Here is a 20,816-nt window from a genome sequence, read left to right as displayed (position 1 = left end):
CCCCTGTTGTTAGGACCCCTGTAAGTCCTACTGGTGTTGAGTAATAGAAGCTTGAACACAAGGAAACTGAAAGTTTCTATCTCCGACTAGATTTTGTTTTGAAAACAGAGGCCTGAAGAGGCCTAGAGGTGGTAGGTATTAGCTCATTTCAGAGCCAGTCAAAGCCAGTTTGAGAAATTCGTTTAGAACGAGTGTGTGTGTGGGGGGGTGCAGGACGCACAGACCTAGTTGGCTGTAGAGGGGAGAATCGATAAGAGAATCGAAAAGGAATCTAATCGATAAGCAGGAATTGATAAGGAGTCGGAATCGTTAAAATCTTATCAATACGCATCCCTAGCTTTAAGCTTATCATTTCAGGCATTATGTTTAGCATTTTGGGAGTTTTGAATCTGCTTTCCTACTACTGCTCATGTCTTTTACAGCATTGACTCAATGACCCAATTTTCAAAGCAGTGCATCATATTCAAGAGCAGCACAACTTGAATCTTTTCCATTTCAGCTGTCAAAAATTGCATTCAGTTTTTTGTCCAAAAGAGGAAAAAAAGGCAAAAATGCCCCTCAGGGCTCAGCGCACAGATTTCACTCCCATTCATTCTAGCCATTATCACGGCACAAACTAGCAAAGGGTAATCATGTCAGCGATGTGGATACCTCAAAGTTTCTGATAAGGACAGAAAATTTACAATCTTCAGTGTTTGTTCAGCAGAAATTTCAAGAAGGGGTACGGTGCCGAACCACTTTTCCACAACAAGTTTGAAACACCACATGAAAACACGACATCCAATTCAATACGCGGAATACAGCAAAACAACAACTGGATGAACCCACAACAAATGAATAATCATCCTAGACATTAGCCTACTTCAGTAGTTTGTTGACGGCCCCTAAATATTATTTTATTTTAATATTTGTATTGGCTAGGTACCTGGTTATACAGGCCGATGTGTCACGTTGCTAAACCTCTAAAGTTGCTAAATCTCGTAATTAAAAGCGGAATTGTTGTTTTGTTTTTTTCCACTTGTTCGGCCGAACACAACAGTGCATTTTTTGGCTCATTTTTGTCCAAGGGGTCTATATATATTTTCAATATTACACAATCCTAGGCAAAATACGATTTGTCCCCCTCAAAATACATTACGTTACATTACAGCACTACTTTTGGTGTTTCCCCCTCCAAATTACACTTGAGAAAATGTATTAATTAATTAAAAGTAATTGTCCCCCCCCAAAGTATATATGACATTTTCGCCCCTGCTGTATAATAAAAAGTCACTACACTAACAACAGTTTGAGTGTAACTTTTGCCATCTTCTTGCTCTACCTAAAAAAGACTTGTACAGAAAATATGATTTTCTGGAGGCCATTCAGTAGTAATTCGGTTATGTTTTTACTAGAACTGTAAAAAATAACGCGTTAATTTATGATTAAATTACAGGATTAATTTGTTAAAGAAAACCCCGCATATAACGTCATATACCCACAATTCCACCCAATCTGCACTAGTCCCGGCTCTAATGCAGTCAGACGGCAGCTGCTATCCAAACAAACAAAACATGGATAATTCTGATGAACTTCTGGATGGGAAGTTCGTGTTCCAAAAAAACAAAGATGGAACATTCAATAAAACCAAAGTGATATGCACACTCTGCGGGAAGACGTTATCGTTTCACCGAAGCAATACTAGCCTAACGTGCCACCTCAACGTGAAGCATGCGTTGGTCGGCGAGGGGAGTTTAAGTGGAATGCACCAAACCACCCTCACTGAACAGCGTAGGCCCCTCACTAAGTCTGCCTGTGACAAGTTGACTAGCACAGTTGCTAAATGGATTGCAAAAAGCTGTAGACTGATTAATATTGTTGAGGACAAGGGGTTCACCGAAGTTTTGCGAGTGGAAATGGGGGGGACTCGAGCATCAAAGCACAATATACACATATACCAAAAAAAAAACGGTAATATGTATTTAATCATGATTAATCCACAGAAACCTGTGATTAATAAAATAATTTCACAGCCCTAGTTTTTACATTATATTTTGATTACTTTACATTAAAAGGGTACAGCTCACATCACATACCAGTTGAACATTTCATAAAATATCTCACAGTTAAAAACATTTTGTTCTGAAAACCAACATACAGATAAGGTTTCCAAATGCCAGGAATTTTCAAACCACAAACCACTCCTTGTGAATTTCCATGAATTAACAGGAACGAATGGGGAAATTTGGACACATTTTATTTTCCTTCAAATGTCAAATGCAGACTTAAATAATAAGCAATAATTTGATTAACCTAAACAAGTCTACAGAACACAGTGTTTCTGTAACTCTGAAACCTGAAGCAAACACGGCAGACAATATACGTTCTTCAAACCTTTCTGCGCAACTAAGAGACAATTTTCCTAGAGAACTGAGTTTAACTCAGGAAATTAGGTCACAACTGTATTCCGGTGTTCCCCTGTGATAGTTAAACACACCACATACACATCCATCTTTTCCTCATTTATACAAAGATTTCTGGGTGACACAGACACACACAGGCCATCCCGACAGGAGGCATTGACCTCACCAGTGAAGGGAAAGTGGGAAGCAGGGAAGGGAAATAAACCAGGAGTGGAGGACTCACATTCGTCCATTGGGCCCCTCATCCTGGAAGCTGAAGGGAAGGGGTGAGTCGGCGGCGGCGGCGGAGGGCAGCAGGTACGGGGCATGGTCGTGGATGCTGCCACAGCCCGAGACAATCTGCCAGCTGCCATACTCTGTGGAGAGGGAGGAGCCTGAGCGGGCATACTCCGCCGCCAGCCTGGGGAGAGGGTGAGAGAGATGGAGGGAGGGAGGGGCGAAGATGGAATGAGAAGTGAGGATGGAGGGAGAGTGGGACACGGAGAGAGAAGATGGAGAGAGGGAAGGAGAGAGAGAAAAAGACATAAAGTACAGAGAAGTAAAAAGGAGAGACAGAGTGCAGAATAGCAATTAGAAATTAATAAACAAAAATAGATTGAAATGAATAGACAAAAGAGAGAGAGCAAGACATAAATGGAGACGAGAGATGGATTAATGGACAAATAAAGGAGAGCAAAAGCAGTGAGAAGACGGATGGAGCCCAGATAATGAGAGAGGATTCCACAGAACAGGATTGAAAAAGAGAAGAAGGGAGGGAGACCGGAGACAAAATAAATGGAGAGAACCAAGCGGTCAAAGGGCAAGGGGTCAAAAGCATTTGAGCAAGACCCAAGCTAAGGTGAGGTCAGTGGGAGGGGCTTTCCATGGCTTTGCCTCAAGAATCCTTATCCTAATCAAGCAGACCAATCACAGTCCAAAGTCCAAAGCACCAGCTTCCATAGCTGTCGCGTATCACATGATATATGGAAACGAGCCAATAATTTTTGGTGTTGCGATATATTGCAACTGATCATTTTTATATAAAGAAATAATGATTATATTCATTTTTACATAAAAACGAATGTTGCCAACATTTTAGTCGATCCCGCTGCGTCATCTTGTCAGCTTTCTGTGTCAAAAGCATAGGCGGGGCTAGCGTCTCCACACACACACACACACACACACACACACACACACACACACACAGAGCGGACACCAACAGGTGAAGAGAAAGCGTGAACCCACTGTGTTATAAGGTGTTCTGTTTCGTGACATCTACAGCTAGTTAGGAAGAACAAGTCCAAATGGACTTGGTTTCAAAGCCGCAATCTTCAGCTCCGGTGTGGGAACATTTTGGCTTTAAGCCGAATGAGATGAGAGCCAATTAACGTGAACGAGCCGGTATGTTGACTTTGTTTAAAAACGGTGGCAACGAAAAGAGGCAACACAACTAACCTAAAACCTCACCTAAAACATAACCATCCCACCCAGTTTTTCAACCTGGGAACAACAACTGCAGCTGGAGCTGGAAAGGCATCTTCCATACAGTTATCTGTTACAGATGCCTTTTCCCGACAGTGCAAATATAAACGTGACAGCGCAAAATGGCGCACACTCACGGATAGCGTAACTTGCTATATAGCCAAAGAGATGCAGCCAGTAAACACGGTCGAAAAACCAGCAGTTACAAATATGCTGCTTTTGACAAACAGTACGAATTGCCAAAGAAAACGTACATCTCCCAAACTGCCATTCCATCCTTGTACAATAAAGTAAAAGACGACATTCTGAAGGAGATAAAAGACATCTCCTTTTACTCTGCCACTACAGATATGTGGTCAAGCTTAAATATGAGCTTTGACTTTGACTGGACTCTTCAGTCAAAGTGTTTAGAGACCAGATACATACCCCAGCCCTGTCATTATGTAATCAGTGGCATAAAATTGTCTGAAAATTACAATAATATCATTTATCGCAATTAATTTTGGTGCAATATATCGCACAACAAAAAGTAGTTATCGTGTGTGTGCCATTTCTATGACTCGCAAGACATCTCCAACTTGCATCTACATTGAGGAAAGATAAAGACCAGGTAGACATTCTTTCCTCAATATGACACACTCATGCAGGAGCAATAAACTCTTCACAATCCAAATTGCATCCTTCATTACACAACACAGGCAAACTCATATATATATATATATATATATATATATATATATATATATATATATATATATATATATATATATATATATATATATATATATATATATATATATATATATATATATATATATATATATATAACTACCCCCACATACGCCTTATTTACATTCAACCACTTCATCCCAGATACAATGCACAGCTCTGGTCTGAGCAGGCATTTGCAAGCTTTATGAAAATAACCGACTTGGGCACTCCAACCTCCTGTGGAACTTGCTAATGCACACACTACCTCTAAGAGAACAAAAAACAGGTTTTATAGATATCAGTGCAAGTGCTGATGCTCTCTTACAGAACAGCAGACACACACAAAATTGATAAGAGGCTGGGAAAAAAACACGCTAATAAAAGAATAGGAAAAGGGACAGATTTCTAGCAAGACATGATTATTCTGTCTGTTCCAGCCAATTAAGTGCTCACCTCTTTCCTGGCACGGCCAATGGGCTGCTGCCGGTGCGTGTGAAACCCTGCTCTGATTGGTTGGAGGAGGAGGAGCTGGAGGACTTGCCCTCACTGAGTGGATGGCTCAGGCGCTCGTCAAGGAGCAGGGGCCTGTTCCACATCACTGTTTGGGGGGACGAGGTAGGACCTTTCCTCCTGGGAAAGCAACAATTCTTTTAACTTTTTGATGTAAACTAATAAAACAAGCTTCCAATATGCATCTCACCATTACTACATGCCTAACTTAGATTCTCAATTTAAGGGTTTCTTCATTTCATGAGTGTCTAAAATACAGTTCCTGAATTCTGATTATCAGTCTAACAGAGATTTTGTCTACTGTGGTGAATGGGAGTGATCTCACCAGCTGGAAGCCAGTGGTTGGCTGGACAACAGGTCCATGCTGTCGTTGGTGAGGCTGGAGGCTCCACCCCCTGCATCTTCCGTGATCAGAGAGAAGTCACTGCTCAGACTGGTCACACTGCCCCTGTCCCGGGACTCTGCACCAATCACAGAAGGAATAAGGGTTGGAGGGCGTCACCAACGCCCCAATCATAAAAGGGGTTTTGGCCACTTTCATCTCTTTTTGAATGAGAATCAATATGGCACAGACCAGGACAAGGGGGTCTCAAAGATATCTCAATACTCAAGTAGCTTCCTTTCCTTTTCTTGTGTTCTTGATAAGCATTTTGTTCTCTTCGTTTCAGATAGCCATTGCATTTCAGCTATTATATAGATGACTACTAGATGACTATATTCTAGTAACGTGGGCTTTTTAAACCCACTGAGTGGCAGATGCATGATGCTAACTTAACTGTAACTTCTGGTGGCGCCCCAGATATTTTTCCCATTACATACTCTTAAGTAGAAAGGAAAAAAAGTGAGGCCCTGCTCATGGACTTGTATTTACTTAAACTTAACTTAAAGTTAGCATTACGTTTAGTACATAAGTTTGCATTCTCGTTACTCGATAACATAAGCTCTACAAATACAAGTCACCTTAATTAGACAAGCAAGTGGTTCAAAAGTAGCTTATAATGTCTCTGTCCAGCAGGAAGGTACAATCCCATCATGAAAGTGTGACTGTGTGCAGGGGATGCACCACAAGGGGGTAGAAGAACTTACTCAACTGGCATAGGTCATCCACTGTGAAATCAGTGTCTTTGAACTGGGAGTTTTTTCTTCTGTTGTGAAATAACACACAGAGAACACACAGACAGAGTGACCGAGTGAGTGTGTGTGTGTGTGTAAGAGAGTGAGACAAAGAAAGGAGGTGGAGGCGAGCAATAGACAAGAAATGAGAGGGGGGGGGGTCAAAGAACACAGAAAGCATAAACAAACACTTTTTTCAATTACGAAAATAAAAATCTGTATTACAATTTCAAAAGAATGTCTTGGGATCATGATATGGTGAGTGTACAGCCCAACTTGTTTTCAAAAGGGCCTCTATTTTATAGTTAACAAAAGTCTACAATAATGCTTACCTTTGTTTCTTAACAGCAGAGAACTTCTCTGAGACAATGTGCTTCAGAAAATTGAAGCAAAAAAAAAAAATCTGTCGGGAGGGGACGGGGGTCAGTCAAAGGTAAATCTGACAATTAGAGAAACATACACGCAACACAATACTACCCCATAGTTTCTAAGCCTTGGCCAATAACTTATTACAATGTACCATTACAACATTCTATTCATGAACTTGTAGACTTAGTTGAGACAGCGTCATATGGAAAACTTGCAATAAACACAATGAAACATGAAAATGATGGATTAATGAAATGTCGAATGGCTAAAGATATCACATCCTTATTTAGTTATTTTAGCAGCTTTTGTTCTCACCTCCTCTCCTTTAGTGAGGCGATCAGGCAGCATATGACTGAAGGAGGAACATGCACAGAAAACAAATGAATTAGGGCAAGGCGCTATTGCTTACAATGTAAACATATTATGATGATGTGTCTTTTATACCATCTAACAATATCACACAGCATTATGTGACCTTGAGTTTAAACTTTTAATTAAAGTTTTCAATATCAAAGCATTGTACAGTTACACAAGATGTACCTGGCATAATAACTTCAAACTGACCCTGGAACAACTAATTATCCATCTCCCTCAGACTTTCACTCAGAACAAACCTTGATCAATTGCACCTCAACAGATAAACCATACTGTCCAAGGGAGTTCTACACCAGTGTTTCTCAACTGGTGGGTCTTGTTATGGAGGGGGTCGCGGACAGAGGGGGTTCTAGTGATTTGGGGGCCCTAGGCAGAGACTGGTTGAGGCCCCTAAATAATGTATTTCTTTACCTTCTGAGCCTGTCAATGTCAAATAGTTTTCAGGAATAGCTGCAGCCGCTAAGCTATTCACATTAGTAGTACTAGCCACAGCCGCTAAACTACTACTATTGCTAACATTGTTGGCAGAAGAAAAAAAAGTGGTCAACTTTGGGAGGGTGGCAATAAAAGTTTTGTTTTCCTCCTTCTTCTGTCTTTTTGCTGCACCGCTAACATATAATCGTTTCATAATTTAATATTATTGTTTCAAAGTCTCCTATCTGTCTCTCACTGTCGGCTAACTGATTAAGTGAGGAGTCAGATGGCTGAGCAGTTAGGGAGTCGGGCTATTAATCAGAAGGTTGTTGGTTCGATTCCCGGCCGTGCCAAATGACTGTGTCTTTGGGCAAGGCACTTCACCCTACTTGCCTCGGGGAGAATGTCCCTGTACTTACTGTAAGTCGCTCTGGATAAGAGCGTCTGCTAAATGACTAAATGTAAATGTAAGCTACCTAACGGATTTCGTGCTGCTGGGCTGAGAAACAAGATGGGACAAACCATTTGTGCAAGATAGGGGGGTTTGGGCATGTCTCGCACATGAATAATGTCATGGAAGGCAGGAGATAATTTGTTTACATGTTTGGGAGAAACATAAATCTGAAAAAGAACATATCTTACTATATTTACATTTAGCAGACGCTCTTATCCAGAGCGACTTACAGTAAGTACAGGGACATTACCCCCCGAAGCAAGTAGGGTGAAGTGCCTTGCGTAAGGACACAACATAATTGACACGGCCTGGAATCGAACCAGCAACCTTTGGATTAATAGCCCGATTCCCTAACCGCTCAGCCATCTGACCCCAAAATATGTAATATTTTTGTACATTTTATTTAGAATCTTTTTTTACCAGGGCCCCAGGCATTCTGGGGCCCTCGGCTGCCTACTTTGCCTAATGGTAGCGACACAGACGTGTGCTTCGGCTCAGTCAAAAAATCTAACTTTTATTTGTCTAAGTTTCCGAACTGCCGATGGTACGCTTTTCTTTTGAAAGGTGCTCAAGTCCCCCCCCCCCCCCCCCCCCCGCTGTAATGGTATTTATAAAGGAGGTAATACAAGCAAAAGACTGAAAAAAAGAAAGACAGAAAAAGGGGATGGGACATCTAGCCGAGTAACCAGATGGCTTGGGTGGGGCATGCTGTTCAAACTTGTCCCTTAAGAAAGTATCTTGGAGTCATGTGCTGTAAGTAATATGGTGTTATGAGGCGCTGGTGAGATGGAGGGAGCAGAGGGGTGGGGGAGAGTACCCAAAGAGGAACCAGTCATAGGCAATGGTCAGGTACAGGATTTCGGCAGGTTCTAGACTGGAGTGGATAGCTCCGTCCTAGGAAAAAAAACAAAACATGAAAGGAGTACCGTAATCAAACGCAGGAAAATCATTGCCCCGGACACATCAAAAAATATTGTTACCTCCTCCCATCGGCCTGTCTTGAAAGGTGCTGCATATTTATACTGCTAAATTTAATATTCCTTTCTAAGTGACAGACTTATGTGGAGTGAGATTCAGTGGAAGGAGGTAGAGGAGAATACATAGTGGGGAGGCAAACACTTACAGCCCACAGTGAAAGCCTCAGGAGGGACACAAAGAGGGGAGTCCGATCCCAACCAGATATACAGTGCACCAGGAGGCCGCTCTCTTCTGGAAGGAGAGAACAGTTTTTTAAGCCAAGAGGTTAATGGGTCCACCTTTTTCCATTGGTATTGCTAAAACGCAAACAAACCCATTATTTTAAATAACACAGAGTCTCTAAGTGGTTCTAAACAAAACTACCCAGGATGACTTGGTACAGGTTTCTATGAATGGAAACTCATTTTAAAATTCAAAATATTTTATTTATTTTTATTTTTTACTTCCCCTTAAGATGCATAATTACAAATTACTAAATAATTTATATGATTAAAAGTTACTCTCATATTGCAATGACCTTTCAATCAGCAGACCTTGGAACTAAGTTAAAATAAGAAAATACACAATATTCAAAAAGAGACAGCTAATCCAGTTTGCCCAAAGACATGCTAAGTAGATTTCCCTTCCCAGCTAGCAGGGGTTAAAGGCCGAATTATACTTCTCCGACTCCGTTACGGACAGACGGACGGACAGAGTCGGACGGATTGGTTCAATTTATAGTACTCCGAAGGCTGTGGGTGCTGAAAACAATTCACCGCCAGAAGAGTAGGTGGCGCAACGGTTTTTTGTAAGTCGTCGTCGAGTGTTTATTTATCTAGGTTATCGAGAAGTCGGAGCAAATGTACAAATTAGCCGTTTCATCAATAAAATACGCACATTTTCAGCAACTACACTGGCCATTTCTCGTCACATTTTAATTCAGATGCTGATTTAGCTGAAATATGAATTGTAAAAACTTACAGCAATGGCGGTCAAAGGATTCTGTTCGTCCTGTTTATCATGGCAACCCCGCCCCCGCTGCAAGCGGTTCTTAATACGGACCAATCACAGCCAAGGGGTATCCGTAAAATGACGGACGGACAGGAAAGTCAGGAGGTGCACGTAGAGCTCTCCGAGGGGCTCGGAGAGGGCACGGAGAGGGAATTCCTCGTCGGAGAGGGCGTTCCCTGTGTCCGTATCCGTAAAAACTGAGAAGTATAAATCGGCCTTAAGTGTTGAATGACCACTTACCATCATTGTTGATGATGTGAAGCAACAGCTTCAGGTAGTTCTGGGTCTGCTGCACCAGGTCCCAAGACTGGACAAAGAGAAAACAACTTCAACATACAATATATCAAAACGATGATTTGACCAATGGCTAGATGTTTCCATTTGAAGGTGCTTGGTGGAAATGCAAATTGTCAAACATGTTAAAAGGTAAACTTAATATTTGTAATTTAATTTGAGTGCATTTCCGTGACTGACCTACAGGTGTCAATGTGAGACTGATAATACTAGCAGTCCACGTTACACTGGTGAGTAAATGCAGAAAGAGGTACCTGATATTCACTCCAGTCAATGTTCAAGTTCTTGGTAAAGCACGTGGGGATTGTCAAAGGCGCATCTACAAAGTCCTGTCAAGACGGAACCCAAGAGTTATATTTAAAGTTAAGGATAGCATAAACAAGAAGTTCAACATTTTTTTCTTAGCGAACCTGATTCCAATTGAACACCAGTCCCTCAGCAGTGTAGTCTCTGTCTTTGTAGTCCTTGAAAAACTCACATCCTGGAAGCATGGGACATAAGTCAACAACCCCACATATACTGGTGAATGAGTGTTTCCCCCACCATTGTTTGAGGGGTGGCGCACCCCCCCAAAACAACCTCTTACCCCCCTTAAAAGAATTGACAAAAAAATACATATAAATAGGCTATATATAGTCCAAAAAACAAAAAAACAGACCTGTGAAAAAAAGCTGTTTTCACACACAGGCAATTTGCTTCTTGCTCGTCGCCTCAAAAGTTCAATTAATTTGCAACGTTGTTCGTGCAACGTTGCCCTTGTTATTTTCACCTGATCACCTGTCGCTGAGTACACTAGGACTGCTGATCCCCTGGCATATGGAGGCTTTTAAAAGGGCCAACACTTAATATATAAATACATTAAAAAATATATAATTGAATGCTTAAATACATGAACTAGTATATCATTATACAATACAATGCTTAAATAAATGACTAATTATATAATTTTATGCCTAATTGACAAATGTATAAATTACAATAAATATATAAATGTTACATACATATATGTATTAATTTGTTCACATTATTTATACTTTCATTTATCCATAGTGTAACTTGCTGCAGCAAAATAAATCTGACAACTTCATCCATCCAAAGTCAGTGGGCGGGTTAAATCCTCTGATTGGTCAATAATAGTTGCTATACTATCTCTGCGAGGCAGTGGCGATTTCTTTAAGACTGCAAGGGAAGCTCGGCTTCCCCTAAAATGTCAAAGAATTAATGGTAAAATATTTACTATTGTGTTAACATTTTAAATGCATTAGAACACGTTCATCTCGAAGACGAGTTTGTTCAGAATCAGCGACATATAGTAGCAGGTCGACTGACTCGATTTCCTTCTCATACTTTCCCGTAGCGTCACAGTGCATTTCCCTGTTGAAGCCCAGCGTCCATGGACTTCAATGGGGCTGCAGTTTTTTTCAGTGCGTCAAAACTATACGGTCATAGGATAAATGCTGCGATTATGTCCCGCCCACGGACGCCCAGCGTCTCTGGGGGTGAATGGAGGAGTGGGCTGGCCTGGACGCCGAGCTTCTGCCTGATGATTGGAGGGTCTGTCGAAAGACTGCATCTCCTTTTGATTGACAGCGATTTTGTACTATAAAAAACTGAATCGCCAAAGCTATTCGAGCTCAGTCCCATCGCGGATTTTGCAAGTGTAGTTGAAAGACAAACTGCAGCAAACTATTTCTTGGTATTTGCTAGGCGAAATTGCTAGCCAATTTTCATCATACATTTCATACAATTATACACCTTGTTACAGTTTAACCTAATTTCCACATTTCCTTTAAGTTTAATATTGGTTCGTTCAATCGTTCATTCATACAGTAGGCTAGGCTACTGTCGTAGGGGTGAACTAGCCAGTGAAATAGCAAAATAAATGGAAAATGTATATGATGTAGGCCGAAAATGAGCTTCCCTATTTGAAAGACCAGCAGCCGCCATTGCTGCGAGGATAGTTAATAGAGTCTCAAATGTCTGTGTCAGTCAGGGCTATCATTCTTATTCTTTCAGAGACCCCCTCAATTTGATCTAAGAAAGCATGGGAATTGAAATTTGTCTCAGTCTGTTCAGCTAAATTCAAGGAAGTATATGCTAATCCCAGCTCCACACAGAGCCGTTTAATTAAGCATTAAATTAAGTATTTATTCATTCATGCATTAAATTATTTATATATTTTGTTTTGACCCTTAAAAACCTCCATACTGTCAGTGAATTTGCCTATTCGCTCCTCGCAAGCGGCTCTGTGTGGTGCTGGGAAGAGCATTTACTTCCTTGTTGTGCTAGCTGTGTTATGCTAGCTAGTTTCATTTCGACTGGCAACATACTGAAATTGATTGTCCACAAATGCCCTAATAAACACAGAATAGGGTTCGCTTCTCTTGCTCGGCAGCCTGTTTGCCTGGCTTGCGTTGCCAGCTATCTCCCGCTGCCTTGCAGGGCCTGTCACATGACTTCCATTAAAAATTAAAGTAAAATTTAAGTCTACCGCCCCCCCTGAAAGAAATCCTAGGGGAAACACTTACAAATGTACAAAACAATATCATGCATTACCTGTGAAGCAATCATATTTCTGTAACTGTAATACAGTATACTATGGTACATGACAGTACTGTGATGAGGCAGATACCGGGTGGGGCTTAGAATTTTTTACCTGGGTAAGGCACAGAAAGAAGGGTGAAGTCTGCATAGCGTTGGGCTTTGTCTACCTTCTCGGAGGAGGTGACACTGGCGGAAGGAGAGATAAAGGGAGAGAAAGCAAGTTGGACTGTGACTGTTTTAAACACTGAATCACACACCACAGGACCACTGGCTTTATTTTGCGCTCTAACACGGACAGGCACATATTACACCACCCTTCCTCCACCTTGCACGGCAAGGTCCAAAAGCCCCACGACACATTTAGAGACTCTGGTCTCATATATGGTTAGAAAATGGTTAATCACCAGGCATTCAAAGCCTGATGGTTCCTTTCTTCCATACTTACTTTAGGCCAAACTTGACCTTCTTGTTCTCCACCATAAGGTCACAGATGTAGCGCACGGACAGGTAACGTAGCAGCTTGATGTCCAGGCCTCGCACCTTGTCAAAGAGCTGCACCTCCCCATTCCTAGAGGGGAAAGAGAGAGTGATGGATAGAGAGAACACAAGAGCAAAGCGATGGTGCAAAAGAGTGAAACGGGAGAGAGAAGTAGTACAAAATAGGCAGATTGGCAAAATGAGATGAAAAGAAAGAGACAGATATAAAGGAGATTGACGTGGATGGGAGTGCAAAGAAGAGAGGGGTATTAATGGATTAAAAAAAAGAGTTTCAGAAATGTTCTGTCTTTCACTGTAATTGCATGCTGATGTCAAGAGTAATAATAATAATAATAATAATAGGGATGCACTGAATCCAGGATTCGGTTTCGGCCGAATATTGGGCTTTTTGACGAGGTTCGGTTTTGGGCAAACATTATAATTGTTTTCCACGAACCCATTCAATGAAGGACCATTCAATGCAGTGGGCTGAGAGAAAGTGAAAATGGAACTCGTGAGCAGAAAAAGTGTTACTTGGACTGTAATAACTGGAGTGTTATTATTTCAGTCGAAAGAAGGCGATTCAAGTCGAGCTATATGTTTAATTTGCAATGCCGAATTGTCTCGTGGTGGCAAGGACCCTAAATAATACACAACATCTCCGCTGTTAAAACATTTGCGTATGAAAAATCCGAAAGAAATTCAAGAAATCTAAAAGGCTAATATTTTGGATATTGATTGGATCTTGAGATAGGCATATGATAATTGTCAAAATAGTTTTTCCCACTTGTCTTCCTGGCATGATGTTGCCTATTCTTTTTTGGTGGATGGGAGTAGGATTGGGTATTCGGTTTCGGATTCGGCAGAATCTTAACCAGTGGATTCGGTATTCGGCCGAACCCCAAAAATCTGGATTCGGTGCATCCCTAAATAATAATAAGACTTTATTTATATAGCACATTTCATACAAGAATTGCAGCTCAAGGTGCTTTACATAAAATCAATAAAAACAATAATACAAATAATAAAAGTAATAAAGCTCTTCTGAAAACAAGCCGCAGTCTTTGCGGTAATCCAAAACACACAAGTCGCAGTCTTTGCGGTATCTCAAGCCACAGTCTTTGCGGTATCTTGAGCCACAGTCTTTGTGGTTTCCCAACTGGATAAAAATGTAACTCAACAAAACACAGGCTGCAATCTTTGCGGTATCTCGAGCCACAGTCTTTGCGGTATCTCGAACCACAGTCTTTGTGGTTTCCCAATATAAATAAAAATGTAACTCAACAAAACACAAGCCGCAGTCTTTGCGGGAATCCAAAACAGAGTAACACTTCCTTCTCATGGTAACAGTCTGAAAGACACTCACCTCACTGCACTATCGTCCTCTAAAACTTCCTCGGACTCTGCCCACGTGTCATCGGTCCCACCTGTATAGAGAGAAGACAGACAGAGAGATAGAGAGAGAGCGAGAGTGAGAGCAAGCATGCGAGAGAAAGAAGGTAAACATTTTGCACTAGGCCTAAGGAAGCTTTTAAATCATGTGATTTCTATTGAAAAGAAATGGGGGGCAATTGTATACCGCACTTTAGAATCGAGACAAAGTACCTGAGAAAATGTAGTTGTAGCCTGTACGCCCGTACAGCTCTCCCCATCCAGCCAAAGTTGACGACCGACAAATATGCTGAAACAACAGAACCACAACAACATGGTTTGCTGTGATCCAGTGAATGAACCGCAACAGTGCACAGGTTTTGTTTAGTGCAAAAAAATCATGAGCATGTGGTACAAGATTCTTCTATTCTGCTTTTTTACTCTGAGTAAACACAGGTAGCCTTTAAACAGTAGAATAAAACATACAGAGAGATTAGAATGGAATAGGGCAGCATGGTCATCCTGAAGATTACATAAAACATGTATTGAACTTCTGCACCAGAATGAGAAACTCTTTGTGGCAAACTGTCATGCTTCACATTTTCTCAAACAGTAACCAGTTTTCAAGTACAACATTGTTCATTTTGTACACACTCTTGCCATAGTAAATGGAATTAGAGATGCAGGACATTTTATCATGCTTCTGAGGAGAAGAGATTCAATGTCCATGGAATTTCCCAATTTTGGGGTATTAACAGGAATTCAAAAAAAAAGTCTGAATTCATACAGATTTTTTTCTTTTCTTTACACCATTATGTAAAAAATAATTTGTTTAACTACAGGGCTTTTACATTTTAAAATGATGAAAATACATTATGCTCCACCAGGGATGAAGTGATTAACCGATTTAAGGTTAACCAGGCTCAGCTACACCTAGTGTTTCTGTTCTCACTCTCAAACAAGGGACATTATGGTACAGCATTTTTCTATGAACAACGGTTTCACAGTGAGGAAAATTAAACAAGCATTGCCGGAGTTTGCAAACAGTTCCAGAGAATTCAGGTTCCGTTTCCCCTTCAACTCGCTTGCGCAAACTCATGACGTTTTCTCCTGTTGCTAGATTGAGCTGATAGTACTATCACGCAATGATAAATCACATACTTTCATCAGCATACGGTACATTTCTTGTTTGTTATTTAATTTGCAAATACAGGCTTTAAAGTACAGAATGTATTGTTTTCAGAGGTTTCATTGCTTAATCGTCAGATGTACATGCTAATTCTACCTTTAGCCCTATTTTCAGTCTCTGTGTAACAGGTAATGCGTCTAGTGTAGCCTTTACTAATGTATCCCAATTTGAACAGAAAATGCCTAGTTCTTCAGGAGCATTCTCTAGTTTGGACGGTCGTTTATATTTTAGTTTATTGTTTTAATATTATTATTGTGTGTGCCGCTTTTAACACAACCTTAAAGATCCTGTAAAGTAAATTCCATGTTTTGCTTCTAAGTACATTATATACGTGTGAAATGAGTTCCTGAAAGCATGTGCGAAGCGCTAAAACTTTGTCACACTGAAATGTGGAGTTAAACCGAAGAACAGTTTCTCTTCCGTTTTCAGATCAGGTTTTAATGGGCGGAGCCAAAAAATGCCCTATCTACGTCATTTCGCCCTATCTACGTCAGATCACTGAATGGCTCCTCCTGCTGTACTGTTATTGTAGCCTCCATCAGCTAGCTAGCTAGCTTCTGGATGTCTCCCACCACCCGCAACTGCATCTTCCCTGGATGCAAGAACTCCAGCTGCGCTGCAACGCCATTTAAGTTCCCTTTTGATAATGAAAGGAAAAATAGGTGGATAGATTTTGTGAAGAGCCACGCTCATGGAAAGCTTCGGATAAACTCCAACAGCCGCCTCTGCACTGACCATTTCACAGCAGACAGTTTTAACATGGACCAGAGACAGACGGGGTTCACCAACACACGGCTTCTCTTGCAGCGCGGAGCCGTACCGAGCATCGCCCCTCCGGCCGTTCAGCCTCCGGTCGCACCTGGACCATCCACCGCCGCCAGCAGTTCATCACTCAGTTCTGTGTGCTTGTTATAATTATACTAGATAACTTTTCCAGAGGTATCTCTGCTATGAGTTAGTGCAAACCGCTAAATTGATATTAGGCTACTCGGTGTAGAATGATGGTATATTGGTGAAATGGTAGCTAATGTGTTAGAAGTAGCCTAGTTGGAAGTAGCCTCACTGTCTGCTGTCTCTGGTGTCCATTTTTACTGTTACAGCTCACGGGAACATTTCATTTATATGCATCTGTATGTTTCACTCATTGAACAAATAAATTGTAATTCTATACGGTTTTGTTCGTCTTGACATAGCGTCCATTATCTGGGTCGGAGGTAGGCACTAGGCAGCGAGGGGCGGAGCTTCAGCTCCTTCAGGCGACACGCCCCCCCAGTCTCAAGCAGAGAAGACTGATGATTTTTTCATGATTTCACAGCCTAATTTAACATACTTGTCGGTGTTATTTTTTCATTCGAATTTGGATGGGTAGTTAATAACACATTATTCTGTGGTGTGGCGAACTTAAAACTTGTTTCCAGGTCCACTTTACAGGATCTTTAAGTTTTATTGCAGGCACAAAAACTATATTGCACTGTACGATAAGTAGTTTGTGTTATTATTTTAGGCTACTCATTTCAGTTAGGCACAAGGATTTACCTGAGAAGCACACCTAGAATAGCAGTTCCATTAACGCTAAAAGTGTCATTTTGATGTAGTGAAGAGAATATTTTTATCTTTGCACTCTTACAATACCCAGGACCCAGTATTTAACATTTTTCAAAATCACACCGGGAAAAGCTAATTTAAGGCTATTTCACTCCTGTTTACTGTTAAATAGATGCCAGGTGCTCGTTCTGCCATTTTCTTTCCTGCATTCCAGGGCTGCAATTCTCTTTTCTATCAGCAGATGTCACAAGGGCTTTTGTATGCGAGTCTTCTGTTTTTCAGACAAAGTTTAATATATAGTGTATAAATATACCTAATATGTATAGTTTCTATAGCCTATATATAATTGTGCAAAATAATAAGAATTTGTTATACTTTGTTTCACATAGATTTGTGTGTAGACAATGGTATAAGTCCAATTCTTATGTCCCATTATTTTAGAGCGACAACAATAATTTACGATTGCAAATAAGTTATGTTTCACAAAGCAGATAAACGTAACTAATAATATCATTTTTGCATGTATTCAAACATGGGTCAAATGAATCATTAGCCGAAAAAATCACCAATGAAAGTTGACAATGTATATAAGGTGAATGGAGTGGATACTCAAACTATAGTTTCCGATCAGCTCCTATAGAAGGAGCTATTGAAGATGTCTCAAACATTCAAGGGTCTGATAGATCCAGTTATCCTGGCAAAACAGGTATTCTTCATTTATTGACAGGGCACGGTCCAAGTATTGCAAAACTGAGAGAAGTGTATGTTTGGAACATCTAAGCTAGTTTGCCTACAGAGCCAACAGGTCTGTGGACAATGCAGTTAACATGGCCCTCCACTTCACCCTACAGCACCTGGACTCCCCAGCATCCTATGCCAGGATCCTGTTTGTGGAATTCAGCTCTGCCTTCAATACCATCATCCCCGCCCTGCTTCAGGACAAGCTCTCCCAGCTGAACGTGCCTGATTCCACTTGCAGGTGGATCACAGACTTCCTGTCTGACAGGAAGCAGTGCGTTAAGCTGGGAACACAAGTCTCTGACTCCCGGTCCATCAGCACCGGATCACCCCAGGGCTGCGTCCTTTCTCCTCTGCTCTTCTCCCTGTACACCAACAGCTGCACCTCCAGTCATCCGTCCGTCAAACTCCTGAAGTTTGCGGACGACACCACCCTTATTGGGCTCATCTCTGGTGGAGACGAGTCTGATTATAGGTGGGAAGCGGCCAACCTGGTGACCTGGTGCAGCCAGAACAACTTAGAACTCAATGCTCTTAAGACAGTGGAGATGGTTGTGGACTTCAGAAAGAACACAGCCCCACTCAGCCCCCATCACCCTGTGCGACTCCCCAGTCAACACTGTGGAGTCCTTCCACTTCCTGGGCACTATCCTCTCCCAGGACCTCAAGTGGGAACTGAACATCAGCTCCCTCACCAAGAAAGCACAACAGAGGATGTACTTCCTTCGGCAGCTGAAGAAATTCAACCTGCCAAAGACAATGATGGTGAACTTCTACACAGCCATCATTGAGTCCATCCTCACCTCCTCCATCAACATCTGGTACGCTGCTGCCACTGCCAAGGACCCTTGAGGACCTGCACACCTCGAGGACCCTGAGGCGAGCGAGGAAGATTGTGGCCGACTCCTCCCACCCTGGACACTCCCTGTTTCAGTCACTCCCCTCCGGCAGAAGGCTGCGGTCCATCAGGACCAATACCTCTCGCCACAAAAACAGTTTCTTCCCTTCCGCTGTTGGCCTCTTCAACAAGGCCAAGGGTCCACACTGACTCTAATGACTTCCTGCTTAAAACACACTGTATTTTGCACTGCATTACAAAATTGTATCTTGTACATTTGTATTTTTTGTAATATTTGTATTTTTGTATTTTTATATTGTAAATTACGGCAACTTACATTTGATCTTATTGTATATTTTATTTAATTCTAATTCCACTTAGTAATGCTAGTTTATGTACACTTAGTATAGATAGTCCACATATTAAAATTTTAGGTTCCTATATGTTTATTGTATGCACCTTCCTGCCAAAGCAAATTCCTTGTCTATGCAAACTTTCATGGCGAATAAATCCTATTCTGATTCTTCTTGAAGCTACGATCTCTGCTTACTCTCCCGTTCATCCTGCTCTCAAATGTTTGCTCCCTGAACAATAAATTGGACTGTGGCTTGTGTGTTTATATCAACACGAAATGGTGTAAAAACTCTATGCTAGTTTCTAATTACCTTATTTTTCGGACTACAAGTCGCTCCAGAGTATAAGTCGCATCAGTCAAAAAATGCGTCATGAAGAGGAAAAAAATAGTCGCACTGGACTATACATCCAAGAATCTACTAAATTTATTTCACAAAATCCAAGACCAAGAACAGACATTTAATCTCGAAAGGCAAGTTATTCAACTACACAATAGCACACAGGCTGAATAGGTGTCCGGTATGTTAACGTGGGGGTCGTTAACATACCGGACACCTATTCCATCTGACCCAAGGGGGTCGGCCGTGCAAAATAACGTTGTGTCCTTGGGCAAGGCACTTCACCCTACTTGCCTCGGGGAGAATGTCCCTGTACTTACTGTAACTCGCTCTGGATAAGAGCGTCTGCTAAATGTCTAAATGTAAATGTAAAATGTAAATGGATAAGAGCGTCTGCTAAATGACTAAATGTAAATGTAACGTAACATATTAACAGTTATTCAGCTACACAAGAGCATAAAGAACAAACCTGGGAGGCTGAATAGGTTGAATTAGCATTACAAGCTAGCGAGTCCAACAAGCAAGTCACCGGTAAGCTAGTTCACCAAGCTCCCGATCTCATTCCACATCACTGAATCCGTTGAACTCATTAGTTCATGTCAGTCAGTATGAATTAACATTTAAAAACATGTTAAATTACATATATTTTAGTGGTGGGCATAGATTATTTTTTTTAATCTAGATTAATCTCACTGTAATCTTGGCGTTAATCTAGATTAATCTAGATTAAAATGGCTCATTTGAAAGGCATTCAGAATATGTGTGCTACCCAAATAATGACTAAAAGTAAGTCTTTGAGAACGGGTTTCTCAAACCAGGTGGCGCATTAGACCAGGAGCTCATCCCCTGTTTCCAAAATGCATCACAAACTGCTTGAGATGAAAATAATAAATTCTGTTCAATAAGATGTACTTGTGTTTATTAACTGTTTATTAAATTAGTTAACTTGGCTGATAGAGCTGTGCTGACGGGCTTGCCTCGGTTGCACTCAAACTTCGTAGTTTGACGACGACACTTCCCCTGCGCTACATCAGTGCTTGGCCTGGCATCTTCCGCATTAGCTAAGGAATGCTTTGCATTTGGGTGGTATTTGAGACTGGAAGAACTCCTACAGTAAACTAATTCCGCATAGCACAAGGTGCAAACAACCTTAGTCTTGTCGAGGTTTCCATTGGGAAGCTTCTTAAAAATACATTTTCCCTGAAGCAAACCAGGCGGCTTCATAGCTGCATCCATGTTAGCACGTCACGTTTGATGTGATAATTTCATACACAAGGCATACACACAGCTTCGAAGACTTGTTCTCATCATAGCTTGCGTAGTATAGACCCAGCTCCCAACCCAACTTTGA

General features: G+C 41.3%; 1 protein-coding gene across 2 annotated transcripts in view; it reads right to left on the bottom strand.

Moving 5' to 3' along the window:
• The window catches only part of mtmr14 (myotubularin related protein 14), a 35,798-nt gene that overhangs the window by 4,183 nt on the left and 10,799 nt on the right, over positions 1-20,816 (bottom strand). Inside the window, exons 4-18 of one of the 2 annotated variants that reach the window (XM_062456380.1) lie at positions 14,698-14,773; positions 14,459-14,519; positions 13,061-13,183; positions 12,728-12,801; positions 10,482-10,552; positions 10,326-10,400; positions 10,018-10,084; positions 8,933-9,018; positions 8,627-8,703; positions 6,882-6,918; positions 6,530-6,600; positions 6,171-6,229; positions 5,410-5,545; positions 5,028-5,204; positions 2,626-2,802 (exon numbers count right to left, since the gene is read on the bottom strand). In XM_062456380.1, coding sequence (XP_062312364.1) covers positions 2,626-2,802; positions 5,028-5,204; positions 5,410-5,545; positions 6,171-6,229; positions 6,530-6,600; positions 6,882-6,918; positions 8,627-8,703; positions 8,933-9,018; positions 10,018-10,084; positions 10,326-10,400; positions 10,482-10,552; positions 12,728-12,801; positions 13,061-13,183; positions 14,459-14,519; positions 14,698-14,773 — 1,367 coding nt within the window. The remainder of the gene's footprint in view (positions 1-2,625; positions 2,803-5,027; positions 5,205-5,409; positions 5,546-6,170; positions 6,230-6,529; positions 6,601-6,881; positions 6,919-8,626; positions 8,704-8,932; positions 9,019-10,017; positions 10,085-10,325; positions 10,401-10,481; positions 10,553-12,727; positions 12,802-13,060; positions 13,184-14,458; positions 14,520-14,697; positions 14,774-20,816) is intronic. The other variant, XM_062456389.1, reaches the window with a different exon arrangement.

Source organism: Osmerus eperlanus, chromosome 1, assembly GCF_963692335.1.
Source record: "Osmerus eperlanus chromosome 1, fOsmEpe2.1, whole genome shotgun sequence".
In the NCBI taxonomy this organism is placed as follows: Eukaryota; Metazoa; Chordata; class Actinopteri; order Osmeriformes; family Osmeridae; genus Osmerus; species Osmerus eperlanus.
Note: the sequence above shows the minus strand (reverse complement) of the source record. Positions and strands in the feature narration are given on the sequence as shown.